This window comes from Micrasema longulum, unplaced genomic scaffold (assembly GCF_059751315.1).
Source record: "Micrasema longulum isolate JH-2025_06_02 unplaced genomic scaffold, ASM5975131v1 h1tg000109l, whole genome shotgun sequence".
NCBI lineage: Eukaryota > Metazoa > Arthropoda > Insecta > Trichoptera > Brachycentridae > Micrasema > Micrasema longulum.
The window spans coordinates 1,022,975-1,044,545 of NW_028277315.1; the positions used below are offsets into that span (position 1 = coordinate 1,022,975).

General features: G+C 32.5%; 1 protein-coding gene across 1 annotated transcript in view; it reads right to left on the reverse strand.

Annotated features, from left to right (window-relative positions):
* Positions 1-21,571, reverse strand: part of LOC148284575 (uncharacterized) — a 107,165-nt gene that overhangs the window by 65,293 nt on the left and 20,301 nt on the right. Inside the window, exon 5 of the mRNA XM_088238007.1 lies at positions 6,561-6,680. Within this exon, the coding sequence (XP_088094133.1) occupies positions 6,561-6,680 (120 nt within the window). The remainder of the gene's footprint in view (positions 1-6,560; positions 6,681-21,571) is intronic.

Here is a 21,571-nt window from a genome sequence, read left to right on the forward strand (position 1 = left end):
AGCACGCAACTGCCGATTTAAATTCAACTATGCCATGTTGTGTCGTTTGCAAGAGTCAAAATCATCACCATTCCCTTTCCGCACCAGTGCATAGGGCAGTGCATTGGTACACCAATCGCAGCGTATCTTGATCATTTATGTTACGTGAAGTTAAGATGATCAGCCTTACGTTTTAGGTACCAGTCCAGGGACTATGAAATATTTTAGTGTAAAAACACCCTTTAAAATAATATTTCATATCAACCATGTCGGGAATCGAACCCGAGACCTCTTCCATGGTAGGCAAACGCGCAGACTATTACACCACGAGACCCGACTTGCTACTTATAAGTAGCATAATAAGTATTTTTAATTTGTAATTTTTAATTCCCGCAAAAACGTTCATTACATTGGCCACGCCCCTTATACGTCAGAATTCATGTTTATTTTCAACTTCGTTCCTAACCATTTAAATTTTTATGGCTCATCGTCATGAATCATATCATTATATGGATCATCGTTACGGAAAATGCAAAACGTGTCGGTAAAGAAAATTTTATTCTGATACACTATATAAAAAAAAAAAAACAAAATCGGTTCAGTTCTGAGATGCAGAAAACGTGACAACGAAACGTCGATTTTGTCTATTTTAAGAAAAGGTCTGACATGCAGTTGTCTTTTTCGCACAGTATCAGGGAGGCATATGCAAGACAGTGACAGGAACACAATGTTCGAATACCTATTTATCAAAATTCACTGTCCTCAGAATGTATGTAAACAGAAACACACAAAAAAAACTGATTTTAAATGTAGGATTTAAGTTGTTGAGGGTTGGAGCTCCTACCCTAGTTAAAGATTGACAGAGAAGACACGAGGTTGCTGTTTAATGCGTATTTATTACATGGCGAATAAATAATGAATTATGTCGCGCGAGTGTTACAGCGATGATGAGTTGAAGAGACTGCATTTGAACTACATGCTGGAACTGTGTGACGTCGTCAGGCTGGACTGACTGACTAACTGAACGTGTTAGGCTGACTGACTGGCGTTGCCACGCCCTGAGGTCTCTTTATAGACGGCTTTCTTTTGCGGTTCATTTCTTCATAGTAGGGACGATGTAAATGTACTGCGGAACGATGATCCCGATTTCATGTCCAATACTGATAGAGTTGCATTGAATGTGATATTGGATTCTACAGAAAATGATGACATTGCTTTTTTCGGTCATTACACTATTTCACGTGAAACATTTTAGCACGTCTGTGTCATCGATTATGGACTATTAACCCTAAAGGAGTAAATACAATAATTAATATCAAATTTTGGATTGTGTTATTTTATCTATTTATTTTTATTTATTTATAAATTTATTGCAAAAAAATAATATACATACTTAATAACAGGGAATCTATATAAAACCAATGAATGTAAAATGAAAACGGAGTGTTCTCTGTTTATGATAGTTTCTATCTAACATGGCACACGCTGTTCTAAGATGGAGATTTTTTTTATCTTTAGAGCGTAAGTAGTCCTATACTAATAAAACAATAACATAAAAAAGAAACACTTAAACTACTTAATTATAAATGCCTAGCTAATCAAATGTAAGAAATTAAAAATCATTTTTTTTTTTTTTTAATAGGAATAACCCGCTAAGCCTCTATTTTGAGGCTTGTCAGCAGGTGAAATAGAGGGGATATGGAAGAAGGTAATGAAAAATACACCACAACACGCAGACCAATTGAGAAAAAAATCGTTCTTGGATTTTTTTCTTGCAACTGGCGGGAATCGAACCCGCGACGCCAGTTTCACAGATAGCCGTCTAACCAACTGCGCCACGGCGCCTGTACATTATACAAATACGCCTGTTATTATACAAATATAAAGTATATATATATGTGCCAAGAATACATGTTACTTAAATATAAATAATATAGTATAATATATAACAAAACAAATTTAAAGCAATAAAATACATAAAAATATTAATAATATGTGTACCAATTATATAAAGTACTACGTTTATTGATTTACATATATTTTTTAAAAAAATCTCTCGCTACACTATTTATATGTGCAGTTATTTTTATTAAAAAAATTGTTTTACATTTTGAGTGTTTTATATTTGGCAATAAATCATTAAATATTTTTGGAGCAATTACATTGTATTGCTTTTTACCAAATCTACATACGAATATATACTCAAATCTAGCAAGAGCAAAGCATTGCCGGGTTACCTCGTAAGAAATTTAAAAATGCATAAAATTATTCGTTCAATAGAAATATCTGAAAATATCCCACTTTTATTGTAATTTCTAACGTGATTTTAAACTATAATCAGATAAAACAAAATTTATTAAAGCCATTAGATTAAAATGAAGTGTCAAATGTTTGAAAGCGCCATTTACAAAGCGTCACGTCCATAAAGGCGGGATTTTCAAAAAGGGAAGTACTTTTCCCGCTCTTTTGTCCGCGGCGCAAAAGTCTGTTCTACCTTTGAAGCGCCATATTTCATATTTTCCTTTTTTCCGCTTTGTCGACTTTATGGCTATCAAATGGGAATTACTACCGGCCTGCCGCATCGCTACCTGCACTGTTCTCTACCTACTCTCTTTGTTAAAAAGCACGTCAATAAAAATACAATTTAGTTCGCCTCCTGGGTTGCAATGAGGAACTTCAGGCCTGTTTAAATTTAAAAAAATGGAATACTTTGAACGATGCTACTAGCTCTTATGAATAAACCAATGATAAGAGAGTTATAGAAGATTTCCGGTTGGCTTGCCGTCAATAGACCAATGTGCAGAGTTCTGATCGGTTGATCGATCAGTTGATCGAGAATAAGCGGAAGAGAACTTCTGACGTTCACTTAGTTGCCATACTTACTAGTTCTTTGCTCAATGTATTATTATTGCGTTTTTTAAAATATTTTTTATTAATAACTTTTTGAAATCATTCTTATGTTGTTGAAATTCCATTTGTCGATGCGTTTTGAAGCTGCAAGACTTTTTGTGATGTTAGCTATCATATTATTTGTATCATATTATGTAAATGTTATCAACTATCAAATATCTAAATTTAGTAAATGGGGTCTAGAATTTCAACCGTCCATGCGCTCAGTAGCTGCAAGACTTGTTGTTATCTGACTTCCAACTTTACGAATTCGATTTATATTTCGTTTTTAAAATATCACTTAAACTCTAAACTTCATTGTCAAATAAAAAAAAATAAAAAAACGTAAATAGGGGCTAAATTTCTTATTGTCCATGCGCTCTGTAGCTGCAAGGCGTTCTGTTATCTAGCTCATATATATCATAATTGGAGACGAGGAACTAGAATCCCAACCGTCCATGCGCTCTGTAGCTGCAAGACGTGTTGGGATATTTATTTATTGTACAGCGCCCTTGAGGTGATTTTCACAAAAATGGCGCTATATAAATTATCCATACATTATTACACAGGGTGTTCATTAAACCCTGTCACATCCGAAACCACGATAATCAGTATGAGCAAAAAGACATATTGGCATATTGAAAAAAATATTTAGAACGAAGAAAATTTGTAAAAGTAAAATATTGAAAATATCGAATGGTTGCTTTCTTCTGCAGGAGAGAAGCTAGGGGGGGCGCGGCCGCGTGGTTAACGGTGTGTCAGACCCCCCCTCTCCCCCTCCTCGTTTCACTCCTGAAGTTAGCAACCATTTGTTTTTTTTAATATTTTATTTTTTTTAATTTTATTCGTTCTAATAATTTATTTTAATGTGCCAATATGTCTTCTTGCTCATACTGATCATCGTGGTTTTGGATGTGACAAAGTTTAAAGAACACCCTTCAGAAATACAAAATTTAAAAAAATCATAGCGTTGATAATCTAAATATATAAAAATAAATCGCAGTCATTAGTCTCGCAAAAACTTAAAAATGGCTTGACATATTTACGTGCGGTTTTTTGCAAAATTTCCCAATTTACGTCCTCAAGGTTTAAAAATAATAACATCTTCAATATGTTGAGCGGAAAAAAAGTTGGAAGCATATTTGTGTTTTTCATTGATTTTCCAAGGTTGCATTCGACTAAAATGCATATATTTAAAATTTAGTTGGAGTTGTTTTTTTGTGTACATTAAAAAAGTTTGTATTTAAACGTTTACAAATAACAATTATTTTTAATGGATACTAAATTGATTATTTTCCTTACAATTCTTTAATTTCTACATATTAACTTATTTTTAATGAATTTTTATTAATGCTTAAATAATTTAAAATAAAATGTGGATTTTCAAACATATTGCAGTCTGTGAAATGGCTGCTTTACTCAGCCGATGACATCTTATAAGCCCTGTAAATGCCTTAACTTCCGTATTCCTCCCCTAAAATATTTTTCATCTCTGTTTTAATACCACAAATCTGAACAATTTAATTACAATATGCGTCCATATGTACTTATAATTGATACATTTTTAATAATGAAAACGTTTGACCTAAATTTCCTCAAGTACCTACGCCCAGTCTCTTTCCAAATTTATACTTGATAATTGCCATTTTATCCACATGGCAATTTCAGCTCTCCCCAGCTCGGAATATTGGATCTATGGATATCGGGTGGGCGGGAAATGAGAAAATTATGAAAATTGACCTTATTCGAAATTGAGGTTAAAGAATCCGTAACTCAATTTAAATGAAAAATGACAAAGCGGGATCATATTTTAAAAGACACCTTTGATATTGAAATGAATTTCGATAGAAATATGTTGAAGAGGAGAGAGTGGGTACCGGAAAGTTTGAGTGAGTTGGCGAATTAGTACGTGAGCGAGAGAGCAGTTGTGTGGGTGAATGAGCGGATTTATGAGGACTTAGATTTTGATATCAGTGAAAGCTGATCGCCAACAAGAAAGAGAACTCAACACCAGTATATATAAATATATATTTGGATAATTTGGATAGCGTCGTTTGTGTGAAAATCACCTCAAGGGCGCTGTCCGTAATTTGTTTTTTCTTTGGTAGCAGAAGTATTGTTTTTTGTCTTTGCCTATAGTCATTAAAATATAGCTTGATTAGAATGACCGCTGTCAAACTAATTTCATTCGTAATTAGTAAGTTTGTACATATTTGCAATGGTAAATATGTACAAAAATTTTATTTATAGTTTTCCAAATTCTATTTTTGTGTAATATTAATTTATTTTTGTCAAATTTCGTATAATGATAATTATAAGTTTGAGATCATTTTTAGTCTAGTTTTAAGTACCGATTATATTACAAACTTATTATTGTATATTGAGCGTTGATCAATGAATAAATATCCCAGCACGTCTTGCAGCTACGGAGCGCATGGACAGTTGGGATTCTTGTTCCTCGTCTCCAATTATGCAATATAGGCAATATTTTGAGTTTGTCATAATTTTTGTAGACAAGGACTGGATTCAACTCGCTAGGGAGCTGTTTATATTAACATATTACAACAGAGACGAAGAACATTTAAGACAAGGTAATATAGAAGTCTAGGCATCTACAGGGCTCATGACCTTTACTTTACTTTACACACTGGGTAACATTCACCATTTTGCCCATATTTAAACATCTTTATACCTACAATTCTTTCATCTGTTGATGTTCGTGAAGTTAAAGAGCTGAAACCTTTATTTATGCGGGTGAGATTCATCTAATTGAATTATTTCACCTGAATACTAGGCAACGCCTGAAAATGTTAGTTCTTAAATTTCTTTACTTCTTCATGGACCAGGTAGATTTATCAACAATATTTTGAGTTTGTCCAATTTTTTTTTTCTTTAAATTTGGACAAACGCCTGAAAATTAAAAATCTAGGGTACGCCTGAAAATGTTATTTCTTCAATTTCTATACTTCTTAATGGACCAGGTAGATTTTTCAACAATATTTTGAGTTTGTCCAAATATTATTTATTTATATTATTTTTAATTTGAAATGTCACTATCTAAATATTTAAATTGTTCCTTTATCCTTCTTCTTTCCTTCCCATCCCCTCTCCTCTCTTCATAGTATAGTGTAATTTTTGGAAAATATATTTTTATTTTGTTAATCCTTGTTTTTAATTTTAGTATAAAATTATAAGATTCAATATGTCCATGAATCTATAATTTTCTCGAATTGAAAGGTTTGGGTAGGTAGGATGAAATCGCCTTAAGGCAATATGCCCGCCCTTTTATGTATATATATTGTTTATGTATGTAAAGTGTCAAATAAAAAAATAATTAAAATTGACAGGTTATAAGCCCTGTAGATGCCTAGATTTCTATATTACCTTTTCTTAAATCTTCTTCGTCTCTGTTGCAATATATTAATGATATATCGGAGCTAGATTACAGCACATCTTGCAGCTACAGAGCGCATAGGCAATAAGAAATCTAGCCCCTATTTAAATTTATTATTTTTTATTTGACAATAAACCTGTCAGTGTTTTTACATGTTGATTTTCTCTGGTCCGAGTATATTTCTAAATTATTGTCTGCATCTAAAAGCTCACATTGTCAGTTTGGAGAATTAATTTCCGCTTTCACAAATTAATTTTAGAAAATAAAAGGTGGATTATTTACACAAATGACCACCTACCTTTGTCCTCCAGCAATTTCCTTGAGGGCGGCCGCTCTTGCCGCCAGCTCCTCTGCTGCCCTTTGCTGTTGCAATTCCCTTGCCCTCTCAGTCCTTATGATTTCCTTCAAGTGTTGGAACCTTTAAAGTAGAAAAATAATCCATTAGTTAAAGGGTCTTAAGACAAAAATGTTCCTTTTTACTTTAAATTTATTTAATACTAGCGGACCCGACAGACGTTGTCCTGCCCGAACGTTGGCCAAAGACATTTTCATTGATAAGTAAGTACCTAGATACTTGTTTGTGATTAAATTCCAAAACTAAAAATTGTAATTATTGAAAAAATATTGAATTTAAGTAGGTACTTGTTTATGGTTGAATTCCAAAACATAAAGTAAATATTTTTTCAAATATGACATTCTTTTTGCAAACGTCAAACTCCGGTTGTCTCACCAACAAAGGGGTGTACTTATGTAGTAATACGATTTTTAAAAATGCGTTGAATTTAATATTATTTTATTGTTACCAAAAATCCAATAAAAATCAATAAATGGGTAGAAATTATAAGGAATTTAAGGAAAGAATATGATTGAGATCCACAAAAAACAAATCCTGTTTGTAAACATTCAAAAACAAACTTTTTATTTACACAAAAAAACAAAATCTTTCTTTTTTTTTGCAAATGCATTCTCCTCGAATAAAATCCTGGTAACTCGATGAATAAAACGTTTTTGCTCCTTACTTCTTTTTTACATATTCAATTGAAGATTTTAATATCTACGAACACGCACAGCGCTAAGATCTATATTTGTCTGAAAACCGCACGTAAATCGGTTAAGCCGTTTAAGGGGAGTATGGTGACATCACATGTACAGACGAATTATAAAAATATATAAAGATAAAAAACTTTCAACAATATTTTGAGTTTGTCCAAATTTTTGTAGACAAGGACTGGAATCAACTCCCTGGGGAGCTGTTAACATTAATATTCCCTTCTCAAAAATGTTTTCCCTCTCTGTTGAAATAAATTTAAATATGAATATCTCCCTAGGGTGGAAATCCAGCCAGTCTGCAAGCATTTGGACATTCTCAAACATTGTTGATGGAAGAATTGAATGAATATAGATGTTCAAATATGGGCAGAATGGTGAATGTTTCACAGTTTGTAAAGTGGCTACTTAAACCAGCCAATGACAGGTTATAAGCCTTGTAGATGCCTAGACTTCCATATTCCCTTATTTAAGGTATTTTCCATCCCTGTTGTAATTTGTTAATCTAAATAACTGCCGAGGGGGTGAAATCCAGTCTTTTGTCTACGAACAATTGGACAAACTCAAATATTGTAATGAAACCAACTGGTCCTTGAAAAATTGTTTTCAGGCGTTGCCTAGTATGTGAAATAATTCAGTCGGATGAATCTCTTCACAACAATAAAGATTTCAGCTTTTTAACTTCACTAAAGTCAACAAATGGAAGAATTGAAGAAATATGGATGTTCAAACATAGGCAAAATGGAGAATGATACACAGTGTGTAAAGTGGCCACTTAAACCAGCTAATGACAGGTCATAAGCCTTGTAAATGCCTAGACTTCCATATTCCCTTATTTAAGGTATTCTCCATCCCTGTTGTAATTTTTTAATCAATGACTCCCGAGGGGGTGAAATCCAGTCTTTTGTCTACGAACATTTGGACAAACTCAAATATTGTAGTAGTTTTACTTGTTTACGTCACGATTGGCATTAAATTTTAACGTTTTTATATTCCAGTGCGTACTTTGTATAAAAATACCATCGTATATTATTTCATCCGCGTTTATTTACATATATTAGCGATATTATGACTGTTTTCTTGTGTATTATATCTGGAAGAAAAGGTCATAAATATTGTACAGTACCCAGATGCACAAAGAATATATAATTCACAACGTCAAAATCCTTTGTAAAAACAACGAGGCAACGGCCCACGGCACGCGGCCTACACAAATAGTAAGAAAACCTATACAAATTGTAGACGAACATGAATCTTGACGTCACGACTGCCACGATCAATCATGGCGCGTTTTCGTATTGCGTATTTTTGATCAATTTTCCACAATATCCATATTGATTTTGAAATCACAATGGAGTTCTTGTGCCAACTCTAATGTATGGGGGCGAAGAACGGAATTGGAAAAATAATTATGAAAGTAGGTTAAATGCTGTTGAAATGCAATCCCTCAGGCGAATGTGTGGTAAAACGATGTATGATATGTGCACAAATGTCGAGATCTGTGAGCTGTGTAAGGCTGAGACACGCATTATCGACAGAATCGAGAAAGGGGTGCTGCGTTGGAATGGACATGTAGATCGAATGGACAGCGAAAGAAAGGCTAAAAGGATCTACGATGCGAATGTTGATGGATGCAGAAAACGAGGAAGACCGAGAAAGACTCGGCACGATCAAGTCCATTAAATACTTGAAGATGGACATGTCAAGAGTAGAAATAATCGGCGTGCGTGAGAAGATGTATAAATGTATAGTATGCGAGGTCTGTATGCAAAGACAGAGTGATATGGCGTTCTATCCTCTCTGCCAATCCCTACAAAACATTTTTGAGAAGAGAATATGGAAGTCTAGGCATTTACAGGGCTTATGACCTGTCATTGTCCGGTTTACGTGGCCACGTTACACTGTGTAACATTCTCCATTCTGCCCATGTTTGATAATCCACATTTACTCAACTCTTCCATCTGTTGACTTTTTATTTTAAAGGGTGTTTTCACACCAGAATATTTCATAGTTCCTGGACTGGTACCTTAAGCGTAAGACTGATCATCTTACCTCCGCGTAACAAAAATGATCAAGATACGCTGCGATTGGTGTACCACTGCAGTGCCCTATGCACCGTTAAGTGCGGAAAGGGATTGATGATGACAATATAACAAATGTAAATTACCGTTCGCCATCATTGAAATTATTAAATATGGTTGATTTATATAAACTATACAGGTGTTCTTTAAACCCTGTCATATTCGAAACCACAATGATCAGTACGGGCAAAAAGACATATTAGCATATTTAAAAAAATATTTAGAACAAAGAAAACTTTTTTGAATAAAATATTTAAAAAAACACATGGTTGCTTACTTCTGCAGGGGAGAAGTGAGAAGAGCGCGGCGCAGTGTCAGACTCCCCTCTTCCCCTACCTTGTTTCGTCCCTGCAGAAGTAAGCAACCATTGGCTTTTTTTATTTTTGATTTTTAAAATTTTTTTTCGTTCTAAAAAACTATTTTAATGTGCCAATGTGTCTTCTTGCCCATACTGATCATCGTGGTTTCGGATGTGACAGGGTTTAAAGAACTTTTTTTAAATAATTTTTTTAAGGAATTTTTTTTAAAGAATTTCTTTTTTTTTTTAGACATTATTTTAGAAGCTTTTGTCGTGAAATTTCAATCCGTTTTTTCGTTTAAAGACACCTTTATAGTTTATGGGAGTATTGTGTACCCCGGGATTTCGTATTAAGGCAATTAGAGTGTGCAAATATTTGCAAAGCGAAATTGCGCGACAAACAGGTATAACATTCCCGGCAAATATAATAAAGGAGTTAAGCAAACAAAGCTCGCCAACTTTGTACAATTAACCAGCGCTTGTATGTCATATTGTGTACTCCCAAATTCAAGTAATATAATATCGTCAAAATATGTGCTACGTAGGGAGGCCAAGAGGGCAGAAAATATCGTCGTAGCGCCGGCAATATCGTAGTAATAACTGTTAAGAAGAATAATAAAACAATGTACCCTTTGATGATGGGTTTATTTTTAAAGTATTTTTTTATTATTTTTTTATTTTTTCATTTAATAGCATAATTATACATTTTTACAATTTAAAAAAAAAAAATTACTTGTTTTATTTTTACTAAAACTAAAATCCCACCAAGCCAATTTTGGTAGCTTGTTGGTGAAGATTATATTTATACTGACTTAATAATATTATTTACATTTATAAAAACAATGAATAACATATGAAAATTAACAGCCGGAAGATCAGAATAAACATGTTTATACAAATAATAAAATATAAATTTATTTTTTAAATAACACTCACAACACTAGATTAAAAACTAAGGGCTCCCTGTCTGTTCCCCGAATTACAAATTACTTCGGAGAGCGAACATTAAATTGCGTTGTTCCAAGATTGTTCAATGATCTCCCACAAACCATCATCAACATGAAAAATCTTCAAATGAAAAAAAAAGAACTGAAGAAATATCTTCTTGAAACTTTATAGTGCCTGTTTATAAATAAATCTGTAAAATACAAATAAAATAAATGTAATTTAAACATGTCATAAAAAAATAAAAAAATAAATGTTTCCCACCGAAAAGTCTTTAGACTTAGTGGGTAACAAATTCTTTTATGTATTTTTTAATTATAAAATAAACGCTGCTCTGCAGCACTGAAACTGAAATACAAGAAAATATATGAGTTTGAAAAAATATTTCCTTTATAAATTATTTTTGTACAATAAGCGATTTATTCTAAGTTTATAATAAATTGTTCTTAAGATTTCGTGAATTAACTTAAAAATACATAAATGCATTAAGAAAATTGAGAAAGCGGGCGAGGTGTTCTTAAAATAGAAAAAAATGGAATGAAATAAAAGAGCAAGAAAGGAAGGAAAGATTGATTTAAAAGAGTAAGGTTTAGATAAGATAAAAATGAGACAGATTTATATTTTCTTCCTCTGTTCGGAGTAGGGGAGGAAATGTGTAAGAAAAATATATGGGCTATAAATAAATTGTGTAGGACGGCAGTACTAACTCATAATGAATTATTGTTCGGCTTCCTATACCCAGTGGACATGTTTCCCTTAAAGGAATTTATTTTATTTTATTTGGGATTTTTACAGCCATTACACAAACAAAATAAGTAGAAAAATCTTAACAATGCTAAAGCCAATTAAAAAAATCCACTGTAAATATAATGACACATAATATATAAGAAAAGAAGTTTGGTAATTGTATTTGTGTGAAGTTTGTATTCGTGTGTATGTGAATGTGTGTATGCGTGAATGAACGAGGGAGAGGATACATGTGCTTGTGGGAATGAATGAGGGAGAGGGTGCGTAAGTATAAAAAAATAATTGTTTAAAACTTGTAATTGTATTAAAAATGGTACAATAAAGAGCTGAGTAAAAAGTTAGAAACCTTTTTGTTAAAATTCAAATCAAGAAATAATATAAATTGTATTTTTAATTTCAAAACCGTATTCTGAAAAAAAAGCATTTTATTTTATTTATTTATTTATTTTTTATTTGAAAATTTATTTATAAACCCTTACGGATTATTACATTCATATTACATAAAATAATATATATATTTTTCATTTATACTCTGTTGTTCAAGATAATATTTTTTACATCTTTTGAAAAGTTTGTCTGAGTCTTTTGTTTAGTTTTGTCTGGTAGTTTATTATATAATTTCAGTCCCTGGTTCATTAGTCTTGATTGTCCTTGTCTTGTTTTAGAAAGTTTATTTAGAGGTAACTAGTTATAAATATATAACTATAAATAAAGAAATGTTTTGTTAACATTAACTAATCTATTGAAAAGCGTGCTTTATTTTATTTTATATAATATAAAGCATTTAATATTTTATCGCTTGGCTTGTGGTACAATAAGTATCTCCCTTCAAAGATAACTCAAAACATCGTTAAAATAATCCAACTAACTTCGTCAGGAAAAAAAATAACAGTTATAATGGTATCTTTATAAATAAGCAGGGTATATAGTTCTGGTTACTACCAGTACCTACTGGTACATTACGAATAAAATTAATTATTACTTAAAATAATAATAGGGTAGGTAAAGTATGTATATTTTTTCCAGATTTACCTACCTACCAATTAATATTTATTATACGCACGTTTATATAGTATAAGTGTGTCATCAAGTTCGTATTTGTATAAAATGAAGAATAAATTAATTTCAAAAGTTACGCTTGTTGAGATACCAGAAATTTGTTTTAATACTTTATTTTAAATTCTGTTTTTGAAACACACAAACAATCACGCCGTTTCCCCGCAAGAGTAAGCAGATATGATAGAACGCCACATCACTCAATCTTTGCATACAGATCTCGCTTGCTCTACATTCATACATGCATTTGCGCCGATTATTCCGACTTTTAATATATTCATCTTTAAGTATTTGTTGGATTGGGTTCATGCCATGTCTTTCTCGGTCTTCCTCTATTTCTGCATCTATCAACATTCACGTCGTAAATATTTTTAGCCGTTCTTTCGCTGTCCTTTCGCTTTAAATGTACAAACCGACGCAGAGCTCCTTTCTGGATTTTGTCGATAATGCTTATCTCAGGCTTACATTATGTACGGATCTCAACATTAAAATTTAACTGATACACATCGAATGAATAATGTGCGACGAGCCCCATACAATACGAGTACGGTAGGTAACCACAAAATGCAGTAAATACAAAATAATGACAGCAATAAAATAAGGTTTGACAATACGCGATAGTAATAATGATATTTAGAAATAATATCGTCATAGTAGAATTGGCTTGAACCGAGTCACCGTGGCAATGTTTTGAGAAAAAGGCTTTGAACGTTTAAAGTTTTATCTTCGCGTTGTCTGCCTCGTGCTGTAGAGATGGGAGTTTCGGTTATTTATATAAAGTAGCAGTTACAGTAATAATAACCGTTTCACAAATTAAGTTCTTTTGTAAAACTGTTTCTAAAAAACAGTTTAAAGACGCGAAAGTAAAAATTCTAGTACCAGCAATTGTTGATTAACCCTCCAGTGATGTGCAGGTAGTACACATTGCGTCTAATAACTATAATAAATATTGGGTTTTGATTTTCAGTATTCCTTTATTACACATTTACGTATCGACTTAAATAATTTGTTATTTTATTTTATTTTATTTCATTTTATTTTATTTCATTTTATTTGGGATTTTTACAGCTATTACATAAACAAAATAATTAGAAAAATCTTAAAAATACTAAAGCCAATTAAAAAAATCCACTGTAAATATAATGACACATAATATATAAGAAAAGAAGTTTAGTAATTGTATTTGTGTGACGTTTGTATTCATGTGTATGTGAATGTGTGTATGCGTGAATGAATGAGGGAGAGGATACATGTGCGTGTGGGAATGAAAGAGGGAGAGGGTGCGTTTGTATGGGTGCGTAAGTATGAAAATAATATATTTGCTTAAAACTTGTAAATTATATTAAAAATGGTACAATAAAGAGCTTAGTAAAAAGTTAGAAACCTTTTTGTTAAAATTCAAATGACGAAATGATATAAATTGTTTTTTTTTATTTATTTTTTTTAAGTATGTTAAATTTCAAAACCGTATTCTGAAGAAAAAAAAAGCATTTTATTTTTTAAATTTAACTGATACACATCGAATGAATAATGTGGGACGAGTCCTATACAATACAGTAGGTAATCACAAAATGCAGTAAATACGAAATAATGACAACAATAAAATAAGGATTGACAATACGCGAACGTTGATTCAAAACGAACGCACAAATGCATATTATATGCACCTACATAATATATAAATAAGAATAACATATAAGTTTAATAGAAATGATTCGGATTATAAAAATCAGGTGTCACAAACAGTTGGCCCGCAGTACGGGGATACATAATTATATTAAAAGATCTTCTCACTATAAAACTTATATATGTTCAGGGATAGAGAGCAACGGAGAGGAGGATGCGGACAAAGACAATTTATTACCTATGGCAGTTTTGATAAATTTAATATTTTTGGTAAATATATCTATTTCGTTTAAATAATAAGTACTTATTAAGCACAAAAAAGCATTTTATCGGAAATCGGGGATAAATTATACTCACATTATACCACTGATTCGCATTGTTGCGTATGAAAAAAAGAGTAAAGAATTTACGCCCGTCGCCAAGTCAGTCACGTAGTCCAGTACTAGATACTTAGTAGCTTTCGGGAAGTTGGCGCGGGTGCACGTTTCGCGCGAGTCGTTGGCGATACCCAATGGTTTTTGCATGTTTTCAGCAGTTAGATTTGAAATATTATCATCTTTGAATTAAATTATGGTTAATTAAAGCCATTCTCTATAAATATTCCATTTTTCCCTTTTTGAATCTCTTATGTTTTTAATGTGTAGTGACTACACAGCTCCGTAACGCGCGGGTGTTTTTAGGACAGTAAGGAAATGTTAAATTGTCACTTACAACGAGCCACGCTGTTCTAATTTGTTATTTTAGAAACAGTTTAATTTGATACCCTGACAAATAATAGTTTTTTGCCTACCATACAAAAGGTCTCGGGTTCGATTCCCGAAGTGGTTGACATGAAAGATTTATTTCAAAAAGTGTTTCTCCACTCAATCGAGTCAAGTACGCGTCGTAGGGCAGTATTTAGTGTATTCGCCTATCATGCCTGATTTCCTGGGTTCGATTTCTGGAAGGTTCAACATGAAATATTTCAACAATGTTTTGAGTATGTCCAAATGTTTTCAGACTAGCTGCATTTCCTCCCTAGGGAGTTTCAGGGAAGGAAAAAATTTAGAAAATTAGGAAAATGTTTTCAGGCGTTGCAGAAGGTACATTGGTTCGGCCGAATATGTCTCATCCACAAGATAAAAGGTTCAGTTATTTTACTTCACAAAAGTCAACAGATGGAAGAATTGAGGAAATGTGGATGTTAAAACAAGGCAGAATGGTGAGTGTTACACAGCGTGTACAGTGGCCACTCAAACCAGCCAACGAAGTTCTTTCTCTTCTTTAATCTCTCCTCCTTTCCTTTTTCCTCATTTTTCCTTTTTCCCATTTAGTAATAGTTTTGATTTAAGGTAATTTATAAACAAATACGTTTATTTTTATTTTTATATATCTTAAGCTTTTTAATTGAATATGTCCTGTAATTTGAATTATAAAAATAAAACTATTATTTTATTGGTTGGTTGGAAGAAATTGCCATTTGGCAATAAGACCGCCAATGTACAAATAACATTATGTACAAAGTTAAATAAATAAATGAAGACCTAGAATATATCGTAAAAGTAATAAGTCATGAGGACTAATCGAATGAGGTAATATCCATACATGCTAAAAAAAGGTGATTGATGAAATAAATAAAAATAGGACACAAAATGCCGAACGCTCTCAAAGTGGAACGAAAGGTCTGTTGATGCCTGTCAATAGTCCGGCTTCTCCTGAATGAGTTTTCTGCAGTTTCCTCTTCTTAAAGCAAATGCGGAGAAGTTCCTTAATAAGGCCACAGCCGATTATTCCACCAGATCCTCACACTATAGTCAGAGAAATTAGAAGGAACATTGCTTTTGCAGTTAATATAAGCCTTGTATATAATAAACAAGGCAAAACACAAGCAACTATTATATAAGAAAAAAAAGAGTTAATATTTGTTTTCATAGATATCAAATGATTAATTAATTACTCTCCCGTAAAAAATATACATGGAAAATTTTGTTCCAAAAACAGAAAAAAATCTTATAGAAGTCTATGAAAAACTAAAATATGTTATATGCAACTACTGTGGGGAACAGGATATCAAAATGACATAAACAGACTACAAAGACAACAAAATAAAATATTATGGTTGGTATATGACCTTCTCTATCTAACAGCAACTAGAGAACTTTTTAAACAAACTAAGCAATTAAATATAACTGAACTCTTTCAACTAGAATTATTAAATTTTATCCATAAATTAGCCACTAATGTAATTAAAACTTGTAAAAAATTGTAGTTAACATGGACATAATACGAGAATATCAGAAAAATATCATATAAAACTTTCTAAAACAAGACAAGGACAGTCGAGACTAATAAACCGAGGACTGAAATTATACAATAAACTACCAGACAAAACTAAACAAAAGACTCGAACAAACTTTTCAAATGATGTAAAAAATATTATTATCAACAACACAGCATAATTTTTAAGAAAATATATTTTTGTGAAATGAATGTAATAATCCGCAAGGGTTAATAAATAAATTTTCAAAAAAAATAATAATATTTTAACTAACGACATTGGCCATAGATCCAAGCCACGGACATTTGTTTTTATCGCGTGAAAAGTCACAAATTTCAACTGGGCTTGGCTTTCAGTCCCACTCGAGATTTTCGTGTACCGACGAACATAAAACGGATAATTTAATATAAAGAAAAGGATTTCTCGGAATCAACTTAATCCCTTGATATTCCATTTGCTGGTCCCTAGTTATTACCAACCACTATTCGATACATATTCGCTTTATAGACGTCATGCCGCACAGCCGTGCAATCCCTAAACCGCCGTAACTCGAAAAATCCACCTTCGAGAAAAACGCAAAAAACTTTTCAAACAAGAAAATCGCAATGACATTGATTAAATTTCGTCATTAGGATGATCTTCTTCTTCTTCTTCTGCAGCCTTATTCTCTCCACTGCTGGATAAAGCCTTCTTCCAAACGTCTCCATTCCTTCCTATCGCCCGCTTTCATCATCCACGTTTTACCGGCAATAGAGGCAATGTCGTCGACCTATCTTTTCTGTGGCCTTCCAACTCTTCTTTTGTTTGCCCACGGTCTCCACTTTATTATTCTGGGTGTCCACCTGCCATCATTTTGCCTCGCCAAGTGTCCTGCCCACTGCCATTTCAATTTCGCTGCACGATCCATGATATCCACGACTCCGGTTCGGCGCCTTATTTCTTCATTTCTTATTTTGTCTCTTAGACATACACCGAGCATCTGTCTTTCTATGGATCGTTGCGTGCATTTTTATTTCTGGCTACTTTTTTGTGTTATAGACATGGTATAGAAGAACGTTAAAATCGAAAGAAGACCAAATAAGACTGGAGCATGAAATTAAAGATATCAAATAAGATATCCTTGGAATATGCGAAACGAGATTGAGAGAAGAGGAAGCCGTAACATTACCACTAGGCCACCTTCTCTATAGAAATAATATTAGGGTGATGAGGACGATTAATTTTGAGAAAAAGCGTGTAAAAGCGTGAAAACATTAACTCTTAAACGACTGTGGTAAATAATTCCTTTGTGCGCGGTGATGTAACATCGTGTTACCGCTAGTAAACGACGGAACATTCTAAAGTTCAGATATTTGAAAACAAAAATAACATGGAGACACTCTGTTTAATAATAACTATTTTTCATAATTAATGCGAATAAACATACAATTTAGCCCTGTTATAGCAAAATAAATTAAACATCACAAATACGCCGCTCATGTTACGCACGTGCGTCCCCCATCACTGTCATCAACCGACTGAACTGAATCTGTTTTAGACAACACCCGCCGCAGAATAGCGTCTCTGTCTCCTTGTTATGACTTATAACAAGTCTTCGTGCTCTCTCTTGTATAAGGTAAATGTATAGATGTGTTGCTGAATTAGCGGACATTCATTCTTCGCGTAGTAAGGGTAAATAGTTTTTGTATTAACATTTAGCATAGTTTTACAAATTTCACTTTCTAAGTCGATGGTAAATGAAATGAAATTATTAACATATAAACAAAGAATATTTTACAATACAATGATATTTGTTCATAAAATTATAAACTCTAATAAAAAAACAGAATTTTGGAAAAAAATTGATCGGAACCAGCATGAACACGATCACAATACTAGAGAAAAGAACAAAATTAGACTTCCATTTAGGAAAAAGGCAAAGTCACAAAATTCAATTTTATTTAAAGCAATTAAAAAGTATTACGAAATGGAAAAAAATATTTATGAAGAAAAAAACATATCAAAATTTAAAATAATGGTAAAGACATATGTGATAAACAATTTATAAATTAAATATATTTGCAATGTTATTATTAGAACACACAACAATATGTATGATATGTGTGCCCTACTTTAAGATTTAAATAATAATAATAATCGGGTGTGAAAATGTCCATTTGAAGATTACAAAAAATACGAATTCATAATTTTAAAAAATAAGAGAGATATCAAGTCTTGTGTCTTTTGTCGACTAGTGTGACAAAAAGTTTAAAAAAAAAAACAATTCGCATCAGTAAATGCAGACAAAAAGTTGCCCAACCTTTTTAAAAATGCATTATTAAAACTTGATACTGTAATAAAAATATACTTTTAGTGACTTTTAGTAAAAGAGAAATATCAAAAAACTTGTGAATTGGATTCATTTTTTAAAAATATTTTTTCAAAATCAAAATGGATATTGTGGAGAAATGTTTTCATGCATAATTTTTAAAATGAAGTTGTAAAAAAATATTTTTGTAAAAACGCAACATGTTTATCTTTGACGATTGTGACGTCAATATTCGTAACGATGTTCTATTTAAATTTAAACGGTTCCAAATAATGATAAAAATTTAGCCGAATCGTGACGTATTTTAGGGGCGCGGCCAATGCAACGAACCTTTTAATAAGGACGATTTAAAATTATGAATTGAAAAATACTTTTTATGCTACTTATAAGTAAAATAAAAACATTCTCGATTGTATTTCATTGACCATAATACATTAGCGGCCTCCGTGGTGTAGTGGTCAAGACGCTTGACTCACGCACGGAAGGTTCCGGGTTCGATTCCCGGTGAGAACACAAAAATTAAAATATGATTTTTCTCAAGCCTGGTTGTTCTGTAATATAATTCACCACTGTAATTGGGCCTCCTGGCCTGTCGTGGTGCAAAAAACGAAATGAAATGAAAAAAATGAAAATTAGAAGTAGTAAAAAAGGGCTTGATGCAGTCTAAAATGCAGTATTTCATGGTTTTCATTCCTCTATGCCCAGAGTTCTTAGATCTGCCATAAAAACTCCCAGTCTTTATTTCTTTGATAACAAGTTGTCTTCTTTCAAACGATCACTGAATTAAATTCAATTATAAACACCTCTCTCCCGCTTTCACTCCCACAAATTCTACTATATACCATTGCGTCTTTCTACTTTCCTTTATAATAATTTTCTATGCATATATATACTCTTAAAAATGCCCATTGGGCGTAAATATAAATAAAACAAGGTGTACTGCGTTTCAGTTGGTTTTTGGAGAAAACTGGAAGCAGATACTTATTTTAAGTATAAGAAGTTTGAATTAAAATATAGTTCATTTATCAAATTTTAATGCAAATCAAAAAAAAAACACATGGCTAGTAAAAATATTCAACATAATGAAATAAAAATGTTTATTAAAAAACGTATTTGAACAAGTAGAAGAATTTGTGTATCTGGGAAGCATGTTTTCAAGAGATGGAAGGGTAGAAAAATATGTTAAAAGGGGAGTGAATGCGGGCAGCAAAATGAACGGCGCACTAAGTATATTAATTGCTGATAAAAATATGTTAATAGAAGCTAAATGGGCAGTGCATAACGGAGTTTTAGTCCCAACACTAATGTATGGAAGTGAAACACGGAACTGGCAGAGGAAGTATGAAAGCCGAGTGAACGCGGTTGAAATGCGACCTCTTAAACGAACGTATGACAGGGTTACCAGTGATAAAATCAGGCGAGAGTGTAAATCTGAGTCAAGTATAATTTATAAGATTAAAAAAGGGTCTCTGAGATGGTTTGGTTATGTAGAACGAATGGACGACGAAAGAATGGTAAAACAAGTGTATATGGCGAAAATGAACGACAACGTGAGACGAGGACGACCAAGGAGACGTGGCATGATCAGATAAACTAAAATCTTAAGTCTGATCATGTCAAAAGCAGACAGAACCGAAGGGCATGTATGACAAGATGTATAAATTTGAAACAAGCTAGGAATGTATGCCAGGATAGACGTGAGTGGCGGTCTATTCTCTCTGCCTACCCCTACGGGAAAATGGCGTGATGGTAGTAGTAGAAGTAGTATTTCAGTTGTATTTAATTCATTTTTTTAAATTTTTATTCCAGTAAAATGGCTATAAAGTGCAGAGCCAATTCTACCATATAAACATGAACATAAATATAAACAAAAACATAACAAAAAACATAAATATAACGATAAACATAAATGAAAACATAAAATAAAATTTTATATTGCAGCACTTATGAAGGTCTTAACATATCGCGCCATCGCTCGAACAACGGCGATTGGATCCACTCTGCAGTGGCATGGAGAATTTCGTTATTAGAGTTTTTTAGGCGTTCCCATAGGCTCCAGGCTCTTTGGCGAAGCAGGGCAGCGAAGGTGTTTATTCGTCCAGCTGTAAACATTTCAGAGGCACTGCAGTACCTAGGCAATCCGAATAATTGTCTGTATGAGTTGTTATACGCGATCCTTAATTTATTCCACGGACTTAAATCTGGATGTTACTACATGGGAAGGTATTTAATTTACAACCTTTAAGTTGTCGTAGGGAAAAAAGAGTTGAATACACTAATAGCTAAATAAATGCCGATTACGAATCGATCAATCAAATAACTCAAAAACGTCAAAATGAAAGTTGCGCTGGTTTAGGCTCTGCAAGGCAGCTCAGATACGAGTATCAACCCGGAGACCCTATATCACTGTAAGTAGAAAACAAGAAATATTGTCTTACGGTTTCTTTGAAATAGCTTTACGTAAAGAATCGTATTTCAAGAATAATAAATAATACGGTAAATCGGAAAACAGTTTGCAAGGTACAGAATAAGTTTTTTTTTATGAATCACCTTATTTGTTAGTGAAAATTCTTGATTTGTTCATTGTATTTTATCGCCGAAATTTAATTTAATTTTTTTTCTTTGTTTATTTACATAGAATGACAAAAATACACTTTAGAAAAATACATCTTAATATTAAGCTATAACATGAATTGGAAAATGCCCACAAGGACTACAGCGTGGGCCATTCCTTTTTTAATTATTAAAAAGTTTAAAGCACATATATATGGTATGACATGACCATGAAAAGAAAAGAAAAGAGAGGAAAGGAAAAGAAAAGAAAAGAAAAGAAAAGAAAAGAAAAGAAAAGAAAAGAAAAGAAAAGAAAAGAAAAGAAAAGAAAAGAAAAGAAAAGAAAAGAAAAGAAAAGAAAAGAAAAGAAAAGAAAAGAAAAGAAAAGAAA